The 21,068-nt window shown below is 49.2% G+C and overlaps 1 protein-coding gene across 1 annotated transcript in view; it reads right to left on the bottom strand.

Annotated features, from left to right (window-relative positions):
• Positions 1-21,068, bottom strand: part of SLCO3A1 (solute carrier organic anion transporter family member 3A1) — a 130,036-nt gene that overhangs the window by 27,078 nt on the left and 81,890 nt on the right. The window contains exons 3-4 of the mRNA XM_035554849.2: positions 3,353-3,451; positions 52-315 (exon numbers count right to left, since the gene is read on the bottom strand). Of these exons, the coding sequence (XP_035410742.1) occupies positions 52-315; positions 3,353-3,451 (363 nt within the window). The remainder of the gene's footprint in view (positions 1-51; positions 316-3,352; positions 3,452-21,068) is intronic.

Below are 21,068 nucleotides of genomic sequence, written 5' to 3'. Positions count from 1 at the left end.
TAGCCTGTCGCTGACTCTCACAGAAAACGTGACAAGAAGGCAGTGCCTCACCTCGCAGCTGCTGGAAGCAGGTTGTGCTGTTCTCCGCATCCAGCGGGTGCCGCAGGACCCCATTGCTCGGCTTGGCCCTCTCGTAGTCCCTCTCGGGAAGCATGGCCTGCTCACTCTCCCCTGCGTGCTCTGTCCGCGGGGGCAAGGACTGTGGGAACCCGAACATCGGCAGGGACGAGAAGAAGAGTAAGGCACCGCAGAGCAGGAAGCCTCCCCACCACGCACCGATCCACCGAGGGTCGTCCGGAGTGATGTCCAGCTTACCTGCAAGAGGGCACACGTGTCAGTGAGGGCTGCGTGGAGGGAACACAAGGGGTTAATGATCCTGTAGGTTTGAAGGCAGTTGTTGGGGGCTCTGATGGCTGGTGAGGGGCTACAGAGCATCCCACACCCCTGTCGTGTGAGCCACCAGCACATACAGACCTCCCCCTGCAAGAGGTCCTTAGGACAAGCAACCCATCACTTGTCTACCCCGATGGCACGTCCAGCTTCTGCAATGCCCTGCAGTCAGGGCTTCTCTCCAGTGTTGTTGGCCCTGCCAGCTCTAGGATGTTGCTGTGTACAAACCAGTGTCCCCTTTGTTGGCACCAAGGTTTCGGGCATCACTGGCCCAGTGTGTCAAACGTGCAGAGGAAATAAACCCTCACTGGCCTCTCCAAAAGCTGGCCCGTGAGGGAAATGGTTGATGGATAAGAGTACGAGTGAGGTGCCTGTGACGGGGTGCAGCTTTTCAGACCGACCCTGACATGGGCTCCAGCACAGGAAACCTGTGCTCAGCTGAGACCTGCGGCTGCATGAAGCCTTGGAAATGTCCTAAAGAAAAACAAGCACAGCTGACATGCAGAGACATGCAGGGAACAGACGGCACAAACAAGGCATTGCATCCCCATCCTGGCTCATCCAGGATCAGGCTCTCCCTGCCTCGAATTCACAGATGCGAATCCTTTCCAGCAAAGGAGAGCTGGATATTTGGGCTTTTTGGGCACCTGTGAGTGTAAGGAGGGTGAAACACTCCTAAACATTGGGAAAGAAACCCACTCACTGCAGCGAATGGGCCTGGAAATGTAGAGATATCAGAAAAGGAAGAAAAGCAGAGCAAAAGGCAAGAGTATCCTACAGGCTGCCACTCAGCAGAGATAAGGAAAAGGAAGGCACTGGAGTCAATTCGGGGGAATAAAAATAAGCAGCAGGAGAGAAGAAATTGTATTCCCAACAGCAACCTCACTGCCACAGCCACTAAGTGTGCCGGCAGAGGGTGCCCAGCACTGGGAGCTGAGTCCCGGGGGAGACCGGGGCCCACGTGGCTGGAATAACAAGCTCCCCCATCGCGATGTCTGTCTGGTTACAGCCACTCTGAAAAATCTGTCTCAAGTGAGGCAATCAAGTTGTCTCTCAAGCAGAGACAGAAGGAAACTCTTTTCTCCTTAGGGAAAATAACGTGTAGCTCTCAAATATATATAAAGTTTGAAATATAGTGTTTTGGGAGGATTGAATTCTTCTGCTGTTATTTCCTCCTGCCTGAAGTGCATTTTTTCAGGCTCTTGGGAACGCAGCCACAAGAAGCGCCATATAAACAAAGGTCTTCCTCACATCCCCGTCCTATAACAAGCCCTGCATGGCAGGCAGTGCAGCAGCTGCCCTGGCACCCTACACCTCTGGTCTGGAACAGGGAGCAGGATTGGGCCCACCCCTTGGAGCTCGGTCTCCTTGCACTGCCCCGAGCTGCAAGGCAGAGCCAGCTGAAGGCTGAATCTCTTTCTGACAACAAAAGAGACCACGGCCACACATGCCCCAGCCTTCAACAAAGGACCATGGCCAAAGCCAGCTGGACCTGCCCCTGGAAAGTGCTGTACCCTCCCTGTAAGCTGCTGGGCCACAGCCCCTCCAGGCTGCTCAGCGATAATGCCCTGCTGCTCTCCTCCACAGCTCCGTATTTGTCTGGGGCTTTTTGAGCTGTAAATCTGGAGTGACGATCTTACATAAAAAATAGTCAGATTGCATTAACTTTTCACCTAGGCCAGCATCTTGCCACTGACGGTACCAACTGCAGGCGTCCAGAAAGTGCACAAGACAAAAGCCAACATATTCCTGATGTTACTCCTCCTACTTCTTGCAGTTTGTGGCTTAGGGACTTTATAAGCTAGATTTGGTGGCTTTTCCATTTGTTCTTCTATAATCTCATGAAGGTGTTTTTGAACCCATTTGTAAACTTTTAATGCCCTGTGGTGAGGAGTTCCACAGCTTCACCTACTGGACAAGGAATGTCTTCTTCTGCATATTCATATTTCGGAGTGAATTATATTTAATGATCAAATGCGTAGCAGGGTTCAAGCAAGCTCCCCTGCCTACAGAACCAAGCGAGTCTTTGGCATAGGTGTACAAGGTATGAAAAGGGGCCATGCCCCTCTGACCAAGCCACAGCTAAAAGTTCCAGCCATCAAAAAAAAAAAAGAGACTTCTTCCCTGCTCATTTCATATTATTAAGATTTCTTGGCCTGCCACATACGTGCAAGACCAAGAAAGGCCAGCAGCACTTTTCCAGATTTGCAGAAGTCTCTTCTGACCCCTGCAAGGCTAAACTCCATCCAAACGCATCCTGTGAAGGTGTATCCACAACATCATAAAACTGGAGCGCACCCTCACAGGTGACAACACGAAGCCTTAGATTTTCAGCTTACAGCCAAAGAGCTTTGGGAGCAGTGGAGAAAAGCCTGTTACACATTGCCCTCTAATGGCAAAGAGGGCATAGTGCAGGTAGCAATACAAGAATTTGCACATTTTTCTTAACCAAAAAAAAAAGACAATTTGCCAACAAATTGCTTTAACCCAAGAGCAGAGTCAAGGTGAGCAATAATTAGCACTGCTTTGGGAAAAAAACAACAATGCTGTGAGACTGAACTCGGTCATTTGCAGGTAGTGCTGGGTGTGGGTCTGACGGGCGTGCATCCCTCCGGGCACCTGGCTGCCTCTCCCAGGTCCCAGGGATGGCAGCTCTCTCTTCCATCCCCTGCTCTGGACACAGCCCCCCTAGCATGACTACACCCACGCTGCCCTGTATGCTCTGCCACAGTGATATTTTAATCTTTTAGCCACTACAAACCTGTTGCTTATGGGGATGAAGTTGAAAATAGTTGAATCCTAGTCAAAAAATACATAAAAAACCAAAAACCTCTAGAAGTGATACACATACATAAGGGGCACTCAAGATGAAATGAGAAGCAGCGTCCTACTTGTACGCATCAATGTTGTCACGCTGATACATCAATACACTTGATTTTAAATGAAACCCCTTTCTCCTTACTTGTGTCAATGAAGACAGCATCCACATAGATTTTGGTACAGAAGGAGCCCAAGATAAATCCACAGGCTGGCCCAAATACAAGCATCGTAAACAGGATCCCTACAAGGAGAGAGAAAATAGAAAATTAGTATTTGGCTCAGATTATTCCTTGCAAGTTGCTTGGCTCCTACAAAATGGCATTGCCCTACTAACACCAAACAGATATGGATATGTCTCTGCGTCGAGTGCTTCAGACAAAAGGGCACCCTAAATGCTTTTTGCTTTTCCACAGCCTTTCAGGAAAAATAGATGAAGCTGTGATAATGCTGAAGGATTTCTACTGAGCTGGGAAGACTGTGGACATACACCATGTTTTGCTTGTCTGGTTGCTCTGAAGGATGTCTTACTCGAGAGCACGAGGTAAAGCAGACCTGTATTCTCCCCACAGGAATGTCTTTACCTTTGCCACCCCCAGCTAACTCTGGGATATTTGTAGAGCTTAGAACCAGTGAATCTATGAAATTCTGAGTTGTCACAGACTACTGAATAAAGTCCCTTTAGAGAGGTAGGAGCCCTCATTGCAACCCGTGAAAGCCTTCTCCCCAGCATATATCACGTAGCAAATATTCCCCGAGACACACGGCTACTCAGACCTCTCCTGCAGACTCGCTCCTCCTGCAGAACCTGCAAGAAATTGCCAAAGCAATGCCAGGCAGAGAGCTCTTGTGAGTCAACGACTTACTTCTTTAACACAATATTTGGAACCATTTATTCCCACTCCCATTTTGGCCCTGCAACAGGAACGCCGCAGGCATGCCGCCAGCTCTCAGCCGTCCAGGGCAGAACGGCAGCGGGACGCGAGGCTAATCCAGAGGAAGCAGCAGCAGAGACAACACAAAGCAGCTGTAAATTAGACAATGGGAGCATATTTAGCGCCTTCACGTGGGACGGACAAACAACAACAAGTCCCCAAGGAGCCTTGTAAACGGCTTTCTGAAGGAATCACTGGCAAGGCTGAACAGCACGGAGAGGAGCCGCGTGTGCGGTGAGGACAGCACGGCCAGGGACGTGTCGGCCTGTGGTGGCACCAGCCTTGGTGTCACTGCCTTCAGAAATGTCCCCTGCAGGAGCTTCTTCACACCTGGGTGCTTTGGGATGCATCCTGAGTCTCCCTCCCAGTCTCTGCGGGTGCTGCCTGCTACCAGTGCGTGCGTAACCCGGCCGAGAGAGGAGGGATTTGTGCACCTGCATCAACCGAGCAGCTTAGGAAGGCCGTGCCTTGCTCCCCTGGGACCCGCAAAGCTCCCCTGGGAGACCCCAGGTGCTGTGAAGCACCTTGCGGGACGTGAAGGAGAGAAGACCCAGGTCGGAGAGCAGGGGAAGAGCTTTCTGCCCTGTGCCCACCCAGTACCTCCGCCCTCTTCCCCAGGCCGGGGCTAGAAAACTTTCCGTGGCACTTCATAAAACATCCACAGCACATTTTTTTGGTCACTAGATGGCATCAGTGTCTGCCACTCGCCCATGAGCAGCGCTGGCACTGAGGCTGTAGTGGAAGAGTTTAGTTTTAACAGACGTTATCTGGCAGGGGAACGGCCACGGCTGTTACCCTAATGGCACTCCGGCAACTCAACCCCTGTAGGGTTGAAGAGGGACAGAGGTTTGTCTGGGGATGGTTTCCAAACCATAGGCAGAGCTGTCAGACCACGCGTATATAAGGAAAAACACATTACCAAAATGCGTTTCATGGGGCAATGGGTGAGACGAGCACACACACACACACAAAATCCTTCAAAATAAACAAACAAAAACTGGGGAATATTTTCCCTTTTTCCAAAGCAGAAAGGAGCAGAGGCCTTTCGCCCGTGGCCCATCAGCAGCAGGGAGATGCAAGCACGGGCAGTGGGCTCAAACAAAAAGCCAACTGCAGGAGAGCTGTCAGATGCAGGTACGCGCACACGTGTGCGTCCCCTTTCCCAAGGCATCCCCAGCAACGGGCGAATGCTGCTCCTCCTCGAGCTCTTTGTATTGCATGGCAAACAGCCCCTTCAAAACCAAGCCATGTCCTCAGTTATTAAAGCACCACCTTTTATATCCTGGCAGCTGAAATCCAGAACGCATCACTCGGAAATGTTCTCGCTAGAGGGCAATGTGGGATAGGGCATCCACTGAGCAGGGAGATGAGGAGCTAAGACCTTACGGGAAGGTATTAAATTAACATTCACCTCTAGGGTAGGTGCAAGAAACCCTTGTGTTAACTGTGTTTTTACTTTTTCTACATTTTGTCCTAAAACCAGGTAAACAGCAGACTCTCCCCATGCCCTTTTTGCTATGTTCTTTCGAGATGCCAACAAAATCCTTTGCAGAATTTTACACTTTGTCTCACAAATTGAACAGATCCTGAAAAAAACAAGGCATGGGCTGTCACGATCAATAGACTGGGGCCTGGAGATCTCTGGACGATGCTCAAGGGTCGGCAGAGCACACCACTGGGCACAAGAAATAGGCAATGAGGCAATTTGGATCCTACCTGTGGTTGAACATGTATGTGGAATTCAGCGCTCGAGAGGAAATTACCCAAATTAGAATCAGCTTAAGACATCCTTCCTCTTCCGAGAAATTCTGCATGATTGCTCATCACCACCGTTATTAGGAAAACACTTTCCACATCACCTGCCTGACCACACAACCATGAAGCTGCTTAGTTAGAGAAGCTCGAGTAAAACCTCTTCTCCCAGCCCTGGGGTTGCTGCTAAGGATAAAGATGTCTTAAGCTTGTGGATGGCTTTAACACCACTTGCTAGGGCTTTTCCCATCTTCCCCTCTAACTTTTTATCGAATCAACCTGATTCAACACAGGTCGCTGCTAAAGGGCACCAATACCAGGAGCTAACAGATCCAAGATCTAATCCTGGCTCCATTACAGCCTCTTGCAGAAATCCCATTGATGGCAAAAAAGCTGGCCATCAGTGCAGGATACTCCAGCCTCTTCCCTTTCCTTTGTAGCTTAAAATTCACTTCCATCGCTCAGAGCTGCACATTTGGTAACATCCTCCTTGAGAGAAGGGAAAACAAAGCTGGGACTGTCAGATCCAGTAGTGCTCTGCAAATGAACACCTCCTGCTCTGCACGGCAGGCTGCCCCTCTTCCAGGGGGCTCTGCTTCATCCTGCACCCAACTTTGCAAGGAGGAGCGGGGCACATTCCCAGGATAGCCCTATACAAACCACTGGAAAGAAGGATGAGAAAGGTTTCTCCTTTGTGCAGTTTGGTGGGTTTTTAAATTTTTGTTTTTAATCTTACTTTTTTTTTTTTTTAAATTCTTCCCAAATTATGACTATTCTTGAAAATGGTCAGGAGCTGAGGACTGAAACAAACAAACTTGCTTTGGGACAATTCAAAGTTTTCTTTGGTAACTCAAAAATACTTAATTTCATCTTGGTCTCTTTTAAAGCACAATTACATTTAATTTTGAAAAAAGCTCATCATTTTCAGCTTTCCTGTTCTATCCCTTTCGACCATGCTGATTGCCTCTGGAAAAGTCCGGAGGAAAAAAAAAAGAAAAAAAAGAAAAACAGGCTGGACTGAGGAATTAGAATTATTTTCCTCCCCATCTTTTCAAATGGAACAATTTGCCAAATTCTACTTTGTCCTGTCAACTAACAGACATCTTCCAGGAGCTGAGGAAAGGGCAGGGACAGAGGGAAGAATTTGATCTGACATTTCATGATGGGACTTTATCACTCCTTTGTGAATAAGGCCCAGGACTGCTAATGCAGTTCTCCATTAGGGCAAAAGGAGAGAGCAACAGCAGGCACGGCTACTTCTGTGGAGAGAGACGTGCACAGAGACGCTCCATCAGTCATGCAGAGTTACAAGTTACAAAGCCAGGGATAAAGGATGTCAATATTTCAGTAATAAGGAGCTGTCCCCTGGCAATCCAGGTTGCTTTCCAGCAGCAGTAGGATCCCAAAACACTACCAAACTCTTGCTGTCCGCATCAAGTCGATCTCTGTAAAGAATTACCCAGGGACAGTAACTCCCAGCAGAAAACTGGGAAATAAGACATTGATGGAGATGCAGCAAGGCTTCCCACCCGTGCCATGGGTTAGGAAAATAATGCGTGCTGTTAAAGGACACCTTTTTCCATTTTTGTTTGTTTGTTTTTACATGAAACCCTGAAGCAAAAGAGTCAGGACTCTGGGTACGGGTTTGCTTTATAAAGGAACTAAAGTACTTTGTGAGGGGATTTAGTGAATAGTGGTAGAGATGTTGGAAGTGGAGGTGCAAAGCGAAGTAGCCTTGTTAGCTGTCATCTTGTCCCATCTCTCATTCCTCGTAAGTCCGGATATGAAGTACTGCCATTATCTGCCACGTGCTTTGCCCAGTAACGGACCATGTAGCGATGACTAACAGCAGGATATGCGTTTCTGACTTACTCCACACAACATTTAGACATGAGCTAAGGCTTGCTTCAAGAAACATACACGAATCCAGCATGTTGGCTTCAAAGGAACTGGCCCAGAGCAGACACTAAAACAAGATTTATCCCTGAAGCAGCCAAAGGCTTCTGTCCTCTGCCTTGGTATCAAACTGGTCCAAAAGTCAAATCGCCCAGCCACAAGTCAGCGCCTCTTCCAGGTTACACACTGGCTCTGGGTTTCCTAACAGCTTTGCCCAGCCAGCAAAGCATGGCTAAAGTGACCTCTTCATGCCTTTGCTCTGTGCACTGGGTGCCATGTGTCTGATGTTCAAGCCCAGACTGCTATTTGCCTTACCGCCAGCTGGTTCAAAGCCCACCTTGAGCGCACACTCCTCAGCTCTGTGCACCATGCAAACAGCCTGAGCCCAAGGGCTGTCAACCTTCCTGGCCTTACAAAGCTGCAGGCTGAGATGCAGTTGAGAAGTGCTCACTTTGGAGAGCTAGGGGAGAGGAAAAAGGTTGGGAGGTGAGGCTGTGAAATGACAACCTTTCCCCAGCACTCCCAGCTGTAGGATGTAGCTGAATTACAGCCTCTGCTGCCCCTGCCCCCTCACTTCTTTTCAAAGCCCTCCTGTCAAAAGAGCCCTGCTGCCACTCCCAAGAGCCAGCGTCAGCAAGAGAAGTCATGCTTCAACTGTTCCCAAAGCGAGGATTTTATTTAGTGCTGAGAGGATGGACATTTGTTCGTGATGCACTCTGGAAGAGCTCGGTTGCAAAGTCCCTGTGCAGAGCCACCCTCTGCCAACAGAGCCCCTGGAAAGCACTACGAGAACTGCCTCCGGGGACCTGCAATCACCTTGGAAGTTTGCTCGAGTCAACCAGATGCTGCTGAAAATGCTGCTTCCTATTTCCACGGCTGGGATGGGCTGGATCCGAGGTGTGTGTGCACAGACACCGCACTGCTCCTCTCCTCCCAAGCTGGATGTGTTTGAGCACCAGGGAGTTAAATGACCTCTGTGATGTGCCTTGAAATTGTGGCAAAGCAGTGGCACTTCCGAACCGATCCATAAAGCCAGCAGGGCCTGGATGGCTCAGCCCCACTCGCCCCCCAGGAACAGCTGCTCTGTCGAGGAATGGGGTTTTGAGGGAAGCATCTAAACTCAAAAGTGTGATTTTTGACTCCACCCAGCACTCCTTCACAAACGTTCGCCTCGCTGTGAAAATCACTTGGATGTGAAGTGGGGAAAACAAGCTCAGTTTGGGAGATGTGGGAAGCTCCGTCCGCTGCAAAGCCGGTGGTGCTGTCGCTGCACCGAGTAACTGCATCCCCGGGGGAACGAGGAGCGCAACGCGATCTCCGTCAAAGACGGCAGTGACCAGATGGTTCAGCGACGGTCACAAAGTGCACATACGGGGCACGCAGAGGAGGGCAGGGCACACGCATGTGCTGCCGTGGCCCCGCGGGTGCTGGTGACACGAGGAGGTGTCGCGCTGCGGGTGGCGGCCCCAGCCAGCTGCCGCTGCCTCCTGCCCGCCGCAGGAGCGAGCTCTGTCTGAAGCACAGAGGGAATTGTTTTGCAGAGCACGAGATAATCTCAAAACCCTGCCTGTCCCACATTTCGCGCTGCGTGGAGGACGGGGCAGGCCCCTGAGAAGGGATTATGGAAACACAGCTCGCGTGCTGTCCTTAAAGGGACACCGCTGCCCTGGGGATGGCAGGCAATGCTGGGCCAGCTGCAAAAGCTGCATCCCCCTGAACATGAATAAATGGCCCTCAAGTGCTCTGGAGATGGGCTTCACTGTGGGCTGAGCTACCGTCACTTTCAGTGGGCTTTCTGTCACTTCCATCAGCTGTTGTAACCTCACAAACGCACACTGCGGGTACGGGGTCAGCTGCGTCCTAGCCAGATGGCTTCCTCCTGCGGCACCACAGCCGCCGTGGCGCAGGGATGCCTGCGGCACCCAGCGACACCCCCAGCCTTTCCTTCCCTGCTTTCCTGGGGACAGCTTTCTTCACTTACCATGGACGGACGTCATTTTTCCTGCCGCTCAGCTCCTGGTGTGCACCGGCAGCCGCCCGCCTCCTTCTGAGGCCTGCTCCCTGGCCCCGCCGTGGCCTCATGGAGGAAACGTGACCGGCGGCGTTTGGATCTGTTCTGCTTCCTCGCTGCGGCCACTGAGGCAAAGGGAAGGCTCAGACAATCCTGGCAGATGTTTCCAAGTGCCTGCAGCTGACGAGGAGCAACTTTGGATAATTCACTTTAACGTCGAGGCTCTGTTCTGACGGGCATCAGAGCGGTCCCAGCCCTCCGTTGGTATTAGATGAAATGGGGAGTGGGAGAGGTTGGCTATCTCTGTGTAGCAGCACACATACTTTTTATTAGCTTTGCCCCCGGCCTTCAAGAGCTCAAAACCAGTAGCCCCTCAGCTGTGGGCGTCTCTTGAGGGCTGCTCAGTGACGCCTGTGACTGGGAGAGGTGTCCCAGTGCTGCCGAGGTTCCCGACAGCGTGAACTCCCTGCTCAGCCCCGGCCTTTGATGGACTTCTCCCATTTCTGTGGGGCTGCTCATGATGGGAACCCCACACAGGGGTTCAGTATTTGAGTGCCCTGCTTTTAGTCAGTGAAGTAAGTAATTGCCTGGTTTGAAAATCAGACAGCTTTGGACATCTTCTGTCAGCTTCGTCCCCTCCTCTCCTATCAAAGCTTTCTTGTTTCCAGCAATTTACCAAATCGCTGCCTGGTAAGGCAGGCAGCCTGTAAAATCAGCTCCAGCTTCACGAGGATTTTTTTTTATTTTAATGCAAGCTACCCATCGCTTCGTGGAAATGCTGCGGAATGACTTATTTGCCCCTGTATTTAATAAGCCTTAATGGCTGTATTTAAAGCTGGCTGGAGTTTTCCTTTACTTGTCAAGAGGCAGGAAAAAGTGCATCTGTGCTACAAGTATAACAAACTTCTAATGTGATCCTTCCAGAGCTGCAGAGAGCTCATAGCATGGCCTTCCTCACCTGCTGTAAAACACTGCTTAACTCCTCAGCACAGCCCTTTGTTCTGGCCTATATTTAGCATTCAGATGTTAATCCCTAAAGAGGTTGCTAGGACGTGAAGATACATTACAGAGAGGCTTCTCCCCAGACTACCAGTGTCCCTTGAAATATTGATTTCCAACAGAATTCAGGATTTCTTCGAGGAGATGTCCGCTGCCTTTGAGATGAAATCTCATTCCTATAAGCAGGTATTTTGCCAGGTGAACTACCCTGCATTTTCAATTCTTACCAAGCCTGAAGTTTGTTTTATCAGCAAATCCCTGTCCCCAGCACTATCAAGGCTGCATTTGAAAGGATCAATGTTATACGGACAGCTGACAGTCCCTGGGGATCCCATCACACACACACACACACACACACACACACACACACTGTTTGCAGAGTGGCACAAAAAAGTGATTGGACCTTTGCATTAGGAGCACAAGCTCGGAGCCCAGCCCTGAATTTTCCATAATAACGTGGAGCACTTCTGCCTGCTCAAAACCCCCCTATTTGCTGGCTTCTGCTCCTCATTCTGATAACCACAGAAATAACGAAAAGCCAAGCACACAAACAAAAACCAGCCCAGATCCCTATTTGTTCTGGCCTTTGGGTCACTGGTTTGCCCAGCTACTGAAACAGGATCACCAACAAGATTGCAGAGGAACAAACAGTGCAAGGACAAAAGCTCCACAATCCCCCAAACTGCATTTGTTTGCAAAATAGAAATTAAATAGTCTATCTGTGAGCTCTGAAAGGAAAACTATGGCGATGCTCCCACCACAAAGTCTTAGAATTACTTCGGTCCCTACCAGCTGGCACTGGGCGCTAACTATTCCCCTCTCCTGAGCAGTTTTCCTCCTTAGGCAGTGGAGGGACTGCTTGTTGCATTTCTTTCCTTGCTGATGGGAAGCTGGAGAAGAAATTTGCTTATGTTAATCAATCCCTGGCACGCCTCATACCAGACACTAATCCACGAGCAATCTCCATCAGTCTCTGCATATTTAACTAAGGCAGTGAACACTCGTGGAGGATTATGAACGCAGTGGTATTGTTGTAGCACTGTTTTCCTACCTAAGCTGCAATCACTCAGATGCCCTGTCTCCTAATATTTACATCCACTGCACATGCAGGCAACCTGCAGGATCACCGGAGTCCACGCCAGACCTGGCCAGACCCTGCGTACCAAGCCACACACCTGCACTGTGATTTAATAGACGTCCCTGCACCGTACAACGCTGTCTCCATTACCCTCTGTCAAAATGCTTATGTTCACGGGGTTTATTTATAAAGCACCATCCTTGAAGGTATAAATACTGCCTTATGCTTGTAAAACGTGCGCTTCTTCCTCCAAACAACTCACAGGTAGTCTGCACATGCATTGCCAGAGATTACAGACTGGGGGCTGGGTTGAGCAAGCCTTTTGAAAAGGCTTTTAGTGGCCCAATTTTCCATCTCCTGCCAGAATCAAACCCACGCCACATCCACTCAGGTGCATCACCGACTTCACTATTCCTGCTCTCCCAAGAGCGAAAAAGGCAATGCTAAGCACTCTTCAGCATCTCTGAAGTGTAAGGACAAGTCACCCGCTCCACCTACCCAGCTGGCTCCGTTCTCGTCCCTGAAATTTGCTCCTCACTACATGTTCAGAAGAAGCCAGCTCAGCTGAAGTGGGTGTGAGGATGTATCTAACTATAGCACACACATCCATGGCCAGCTCTGCACCCCGTGCACCATCCCCAGACGCAGATTCCACACCTTCGACGTACCGTGCAAATACGCCAGCCGTAGCTGTGGGCTCGAATGAGAGATTTCCACATTTCAAGCAAGTTTCTCTGTGCTAATTACCTTGGGAAGCAGCCACCAAATAGACTCCGAAAGAAAAGTATGCTTGGATGCCAAGTACACTCTGAAGGGTTTAAGTCACATGCCTTGGAGCTGTGTTCATCTCCTCCCAGCCGTTAAACACAAACACCTGTTTCACCAAATCTGTGGTGCTGCTTTAGCTAAAGAAGGCCAGATTTCCTCGTGTTATTTCACAGGAACCGTGCCAGCAGGAGGTTAGAATGGAAATGCACTTCCAGGGCACATTTCCCTCTCTACAGGGCTGTAATTCTCCGAGTTTGCTGACTGATTTCTCATTTAACACCGAGTGGTTTTGATCCTACGTTGGGATACATCAGGAAACTGCACAATGTCCTTCCCATCCCTCTCTGCCCTGCTGGGGCAAGCTGTCTAACCCACCTGTGGGCACAACCCGTGTTTGTGACATGGGGACGTGGCTCTGGGATGTTTTTATCTCCATTACTTGAATTCCATAAAAGCCAGCACCTCTTATCCTCCTTACACATTAGAACACACTAGGAAAAAAAAAGAAAGAAAAAAGAATAAAAAGATCATACCACTGAGAGGCACACACACAGAGCAAATCTCTGAGCCTGAAAAACCTGAATTTTGGCATTTGTCAGTTTGGAGGTTGGCACAACACCTCCTTCCTTTTTTATTTATTTTTTTAAGCTGTGCACAGAGTTCAGCACAGATACATCAGTCTGAGGATAAGGCTGCCAAGACTGCCTTCCTCCTACTTTCACCTTAGTCTTTGGGGTATCCCTTCCCAGCCCACACACCTTAAATGAGAAAACAGCAAGTCGCCTTTCTAGCTGACGCTTTATGTCAATACAGACAGCTTGCTGCTTTCCTGAGCAATGATGCAGTCAGGAAGAAAAATTCAGCTCCATTTCTTCCCTATTGGATCTATTCTGTGCCAACCTCCCTGTTTGAAAGGCTTTTCCCTGCAAAAGTCCCCATTCTTCCTTCCTATGCTGCACAGGCAGAAGGGTAAGCACGGGTAAGCCCCAAACCCCTGCAGCAAGGAGAAGCCTGGGAATCACCTACAAGGGACATGCTGGGAATGCAGAGCTGATAACAGTTATCAGTACCAGCCATTTTAAGAAAGGCTGCGCTTTTCTCTGCAAAGTAGATTTAATCTGCTCCAGGAATGGCTGAGCCATGAGGAAGGAAAGGAAATTAAAAACAAAACTTCTGTTGTTCTGCTTCCTCACATTGTGAATGCCAGCAGAAAAAGTATTTGCTCTTGACAATAGTCATTCTTTGCACTGACCCAAACCTCGCTGAAGTTTATAGGAACTCTCCCACTGACCTCAGCTGGCTTTGGATCAAATCCATCGTTCGCTCCGCGGGGAGGAAGGATGGCCGGACACTTCGGGTGCAGGCCAGGGACCCAGAGCACTCCTGCTAGGGAGCAGCCGTGGCTGATGGCAGGTAGTGGTTGGGATCCTGGTGCCTCTTTCCACCCACCTCCTGCCTTCGAGGTCCCTCGCTGCAGAGGGAAGCCATCCGTGGAGATCACCACGTGCCACGCGCTGCCGTGGCTCCAGACGCGCTTGCTTCGTGGCAGCCTGACTTCCCAACCAGCTCTGGGCAAGCTTCTCAGCAGGAGGAATTTGGGAAGCCTTAAAGATGTACTGTTTGTTAGCATCGGGAGCATCGCCGGGAAATTTAATTTGCCGTGTCTGAAGCAGAAGAAATGCAGTCGAAAGCCTGAAGCCAGGCATGTGCTAATGAGGGCACCTTACGGAGATGTTCAGGAATAAATACGAGAGGAGGCTGGGACAGCACCGTGCTCCCAGGGACCACTTCAGAGCAGGCAGGGGGTGCCCTGGTCAGACAGCCCCCTCCAAGCACGCCCTGCTCACCCCGGTGAAGTCTGAGGGATGCCAGATGCCAGGCTGTTCAGGGGGATGGGGAGGCTGGCTGGATGCAGGATAATCCCCCAATCTAAGATTACCTTCAATATAATTTCTGGCAGTCCCTAGCAGCTCGGTTGTGCTATGAACACAAACCCTGGGGGCTGGAGCCAGAGGAGTGCTCCTGCAGGGCGCACCACCCAGCGCTTCATCCCTAGGGACCCCCATCCAGAGCACACCCTTCCCTCCGCGTCCCCAAACTGCAGGGCACAGACTTTTTGCTGAGGCTTCTTACAAAGACAGAAGCCACGAGGAGCTGCAAAGTTCCCCCGTGCTGCTTTCGTGAGAATATTTTCCTTTGTGCCAGGGAGGACCCTGTCCCTGATGAGTCTCTTTCTCCCCAGGGGACAGAACAGCTGCTGCTATCATTATGGGCTTGTCTCCCTTAATTAAGCATCCACAACCACAGCACAAAGATGAAAACAAAGCCCTTTTCCAGCCCTCCAGGAGGACTAGGAGGGAGGTCCTGGACAAAGACAGCAAGAGAAGCAATTCTCTCCCACAGTAAATCTTCTAAATTGGGAGGTGAATTAAAGGCACCTGAACATCCCATTTAAAGGTAAATGCACCAGGAGCCAGTTAAAGGTGTTTAGTGGGAGGTTTGCCACCTGTGAGGGAAGTAACCCAACTGGGCTATGTAGGCTCATCCTACCACGAATGCAGGAAGGTGCACGTCAACCTCTTGTTTCCAAAACAGGACGTCCACAGATATCCCCGTGCAGCTCCTCCCAGTGCTCAGGGACCTCTCATGAGATGCTGTGGCTCTGCCCAGCCTCAGCCGTTGCCCTCCTGGCAGCAACACCTCGGTGATAAATGTCCAATTCCCACACTGTCTGGAGATGACCAGCTCTGGACTTGTTACTTGTTGAGGAGGTTCATGCTTTCAAGACGGTGGAGCTACAGTTTTCCTTTCTTTAGAATTAAATTTTAAATTAATACAAGCTCCTTAATTCCCGCACCTTTGGCTTCAGGCTGCTTTTGTGTATAAGCATCCCTTCGCCCTGGTTAGACAACAAACAGATTGCACTCGACCAAGTAATAGGTTTAACTCAACCAAGGTTTGCAGCTTGTTACCACCTATCTGTTGCAAGTTCTGCCAGCCAAATTGCCAGTGTTGGCATTTCCAAGCCCAGTCCCGCAGAGCGATCCAGGTTAGGAAACCCACGCTATTAAACTAACCCAGCTGAAGAGCTGCCATAGGGAAGAATCCTACAGACAGTGCGACAGACGACTGGAAACGGTGATTTCTAAAGCAGCAAATAGAGGCATTTTTTAAAAAATATTGTCATTTCATACGGTTTATCTTTATTGGAAAGTCCCGGTAAGTGAAATAGGTCCATCAAAGGCTTCCTGGCCAACGTGCCACTGGAAAAATACAGTGGGTGAAGTCAGGAGGCTTCATGAGATTATGGCTGCTCGTCCTTAATTTCATTTTTGGGAAGGGAAATAAGGACAGGATTTTGAAAATTCCCTCTCTCAGAATTTCAAAATGAAACACTATTTCTGGTCTTGAAAAAACATTGTCGCTTTTATGCGATAAATTTCATACTGCAGGATATACGGCCACATAAAAATATGAAGTGGTAATAAAAACAATGACCTCACAGACATTTTGTCCTCAAAATATTCCGTTGTGGAAAATTTCACAATTTGCCTTTTTTCCTCCACAAAGGGGAATGAAGACACGTTTCACAAAAACCTTACAGGGAAGGGAGCCGCCGGCTGAAAGGGAGCACGGCCCCGCTGAGAGCCGGCCCCGCAGGATGGCGCTTGGCTGGCCAGCGGGAGCTGCCACATGTTTCAGCCGGTGTGGCTTTGGATGATGATCTACTTTTATTATTTCTGGCAGAGTTTGTCGTATTCTTTAGGACAGTAATTACATTTTCCAGGGCGGGCTTGCTGCCAGAGCTCAGACCGATGACCGACAGGCCCTTTTTAACCACCTGCTATGGTTCCAGCCTTGATTAGTTATTAAAGTGCTGCTGAAACCCGTTGCATCAATCGCCCTTTCTGGTTGTGTTGCCAGCCTGACTCCAGGGAGAGGTAGGCTTGAAAGGAGAACGGGGAAACACCGTAAGCAAAGACACGGATTTGAAAGCACTGAAAGAGGAGAGGTTTCCTACAGAGGTCCTTACCGTTGTCAATGTTCAGACAGCACCAGCCTTGTCCCCACTGTTCCCACATAAACCAGGATCGAGCACGCTTGGTAAGATAAAACTCATCTCTGATAAGCAAACCCAATGCAAACTTTTAGCTAAAAAATGAAATAAAACTTCTCGTAGGAGTCTGGAGTCTCTTTACCTGCCAAATATCAGGCTTCCCATTTTCTTCATGTGCTCTAGCTGGCTTTGGGGAATGCGACAGGCTTGAAAATGCTGGGATTGCACGCGTCCTGGTTGCCTGCTCTCTAAATATTCTGGGTTCATGGACTCATGTCTGACAGACAGTAAGGACCTTAAAGATACTAATTCTTGTAACTCATGCATCTGCGGCCATGGGGAGCAGCAATAATGCCATGGCCAAAGGTCAAGCAGGAACATCCCGGCCGCAGGCTCTATTTGTAGGTGTTGCAGATGCTCATTACATGGTGTCACACAGTGATCCCAAAGCGCAGCCAGAGGTTCATCTGTGGTTGGGAGGATGCAGCGAGCGTGCCTTGGCCGGGGAGCAGGCCTTTCAGTCCAATGAAAGCCTCTCATTTCCTCTATCTTCTGATTTCCACCCTCTAATTTCTACCATCTCCTTGCTCCCAAAAAAGAAACAACAGTTCCTGCCACGGTAAACCCCAAGCAGGGGGCCAGGCCTTGCACGAGGAACAATCGGGCTCCCTGCTGCCTCAGTAAGAGGCTCCTGCTGCTGCACATCACACACGTTGGGTATTTTCTTCATTAAACAAGTGAGAGAAGGGAAAAAACAGAGGACTGAGGCACCAATGACCAAGGACATTTCCAAGGTTTTATGGACCCTGGATTTTAATCCTACCTCTTTTTCCAGCACTGTTGTCAAGAAATGCCCGGACGACACACAGACCACACTAGATCCTTTACAGTCTTTGCTGGATCCCTTCTCATAGTTTGTGCAGTCACCCGCTGAACTCTCTGTCCTCCTTTTAACACTCATCACGTCTTAATTTTACTTTCAGCCATCGAGCACGAAAAGCCAAGGGCTTGGCACACACCACAGGCACGAAGGACACAGGCACCTGGCACCTTCACAGAGCATCAGTCCCTAAGCGAGCAATCACAATTACGCTCACCATGAATTTCCATTCCCTACAGCCTCCAAGTTCTAAAGGAAATATGACTGAAAATATTCCTTCAGCGTGGTCAGGATTCCTCTGGCCAGGCTTCCTGCGGCATCCTCCTCATCGCAGACTGCAGCTGCAGGCTGCTCGGGCTGGCTTGCTGCTTCCCTCCAAGCAGACCTCAATAAAGTTACCCACAGGATCCTGATAAAAATCAATGTGATACTCTGCCCTATGTCACCGAATCCGCATCCTGAGGGGGATACGATATATGAAAATTACAACCTTAGTTTTGTGGTAAAGCATCGCCAATGAAATGGCCATCTCAGGGGACCACTGTGCCTTTGCTTTCACTCTGTTCTTCTATCATCTCCCAGAAGGTTTTTATTATTGAACCTCGCAATATGTTTAAGAGGTTCCAGAGCAGACACACAAAGTGCTTGGTATTTGTTGTGCTCGTTTCTGCTTTGCAAAGCAGGCATATGTCTGCCAGAAAGCTCCGCATTTTGCCTCTCCCAGAGTAACCTGAACCCCGGGGAGGGGAAGGGGACTTGGTTTTCACATTATCCTGTTTACATTCCTTTTCACAATGAAGCTGCAACTCTAAAAACATCCCCCTCATCACTTTGTTCCTCTACATGGTTAAAGGTACGATTTCATCAGGTTAGCACTCCATGGAGATAAACATTTACAAACATCCCGGTGGTTCCTCGGTGTGTGCCGTGCTGCCAGGAAAAGTCAAAGAGCTCAGCTCTAGAGAGCTGAGTTTCTCCATGGGAAGTCTGGAAGAACAGTTCAATAAAAATATGATTTTTCCATCCCCGTGGAAATACTTCCTTCAGTCCTACGGCGAGACAAATCATCAAACCTTGTGACTTTTTTGCCAAAAGAAACATTCCCAAAATGCTTCGCTGAAATTACTGGACCATTACGTGTTGATAGAGTGAAAAATAGCTACCACGAGTTTGTCTCATCGCATTATTAGATTAAAAGTCTTTTGCCCCCATCCAAATGACATAATGGTGAAAATCTTCTTTAGAAAATTTGGACAAGTTTGATGTAATCCAGCAAAACACCTCAATTCGAACGAATTGGCCTTACAGAAAATTGCCAAAGCCAGCAAGGTGCAGGAATGACCGAGAAGGTTTTCTGATCTGGAAACGACCTTTATCACCATCTTCAAACCTGCAGGCTGTAGGAGTTTGCACTGCAGTCTTTAATCATTTCGTCGTTGCATTTTGACAAGATTATGCACGAGACTGTAGCTGGGCATGCGTCTGAAGGAAATTACGTGGGCCCCGAGATCACAGGCTGTGTGCATCTGCAGCGCTCTAATTGAAGCCTGCGGGCTAATTACTGTACCTTTCCACTTAGGCAAGAGAAAAGTTTCCTTTCCCTGTGAATGGCCATTAACGGTGTAATAACAACAGGAGACGGTAACCATTCTGTATGATAAACTGAAGTGTGTGTCACGAAGGACAGTTTGGCAATGTACAATCTTCAGAGTCCAACCAGATTAGAGTCCATCCAGTTCATTACTACAAGAAAGCACATCACAGCTCAGCAGTATTATGGCAAAGCCGTGTTAGGTCACATTTACTTGATCGCCGTGCTCAGTGCAGGAATGCTCTTCCCTGCCTTTGTAAGGGACTAATTTTCAGATGTACACATGTACAGCTGTAATTTCGTTATGCAAAACCGAGCATTTATGCTCGTGGTCAATAGTGAACTCATAAACGAGTAAAGAAAAAAGACAGGAAAACGTATTCTTGGTAGCGTATGAAGGTATGAAAATGATATAGTGAAAACTACTTTTCCTTTAGACGGCAGGTGATATAACACAAAAAAGGTGCTGACTGACACAGTCTGAAACTACAGAACCCTTCTGGGGACAGCGACGCTGTTTACGAGGGGCCCTGCATCCATCCTGACGTGATGACACTACACAGGCACTGCTGTAAAAGGTGTGCTGAATCCAGCCCGTGGATGGCTCGCTAGCACCGGTCGTGCTTTCTGCGTGCTGCTGGATGAGAAACGTGCTGCACACAAGTGCCAGAGAGGCAGAAAAGATTGAATGTGCTTGAAAAGGGGGAAAAGGAGCACGATGAGACATCCAACATGCTATGGATGTCCCACCTGCAGATCTCCTTCTCCTCACCTGCCCCTGAAGGTGGGCACTGAGCTGTGACAGTCCCCTTTGTATGGGGGATGTTGCTCTCCTTTGACTATCCTCACAACTTTCCTCATGGGTGATGACAAGACCTAAAAAACCCCGAGCATCTCCACCTCCCAATTGCCTTGATGTTTTCGAGCCAGCACTTTCCAAAAGAACTTCCAGTAAGGATGATCACCGAGCTCTCAGAGGAAGGTGTTCTGCCAGGAACTAATCGCTCTGGGCACTTTATAGGTGGAAAAACGAAAAAAAAAACACATTTTGAGACAGCTGTAGCTGAAGGCCCTTATTCATCCCCACAAGGAATTTGCCAGGCCACGCAAGGTACAAGCCTTTCCCTCCTCTGTTCTCCCTCCTTCCAAATAGAAAGGAATCTGCTAAGGCAGCCTTGGCGGGCCAGCAAGCTCCTGGGAGGCGCATCGCCTCCGCTCTGGCCATGGGGGAAGCAAGAGAACACAGGTTTTATATAAGGCACCTCAATTCAGTAGGGATGGATTAGGACGTAGAAGGGTAAGAGGGAGAAAGTTGCCCAAGTTCCGTCCAACTCGTACGCTGGCGCAGGATCTGATTTCTGCAGCTCAGGGAGCGAACTGTAAAAAAACCTGTAGCAGCAGCAGTCAGAAAAATGGCATTTGTGGCATACTAAAGACGGACCACTTTCACTAACGGGCGCTTCTCTCGCAACCCAGCGGTTCCCAGACACATCCACATAAGAGGCTGGAGCGAGCTGAGCTTTGCGGAGTGTGTGTCATGCCAGACCCGAATCGCAGCGCTGGGATGTCACGGCCAACAGCACCTCAGCTCCAAGACTCGCCTTTTTCTGCACCCAAATAGCAGTTAAGCCTGAACAGGAAGTTCTGAAATATTCATAACGATGGAATTAGAGGTAACACTTAATCCTCGTTACTTACTCTTGGTATTGAGGCAGCATACTGTCCCGCTAGAGAGTAATCTAGAGGCAGAAGGCAAAATAAGCTAATATACACGAACAAGGTGCTGTCATTTCAGAGAAGTTGCTCAGCGCTGCCTATTGGCCCCGTGTAATCTTTGTGGGCAGAGAGAATACAAATTCCTCTCTCTAACTGTCATTGTAAGAAAAAGCAGAGC

This window comes from Cygnus atratus, chromosome 11 (assembly GCF_013377495.2).
Source record: "Cygnus atratus isolate AKBS03 ecotype Queensland, Australia chromosome 11, CAtr_DNAZoo_HiC_assembly, whole genome shotgun sequence".
NCBI classification, from domain to species: Eukaryota; Metazoa; Chordata; class Aves; order Anseriformes; family Anatidae; genus Cygnus; species Cygnus atratus.
This window is presented reverse-complemented; position numbering and strand designations above follow the sequence as displayed.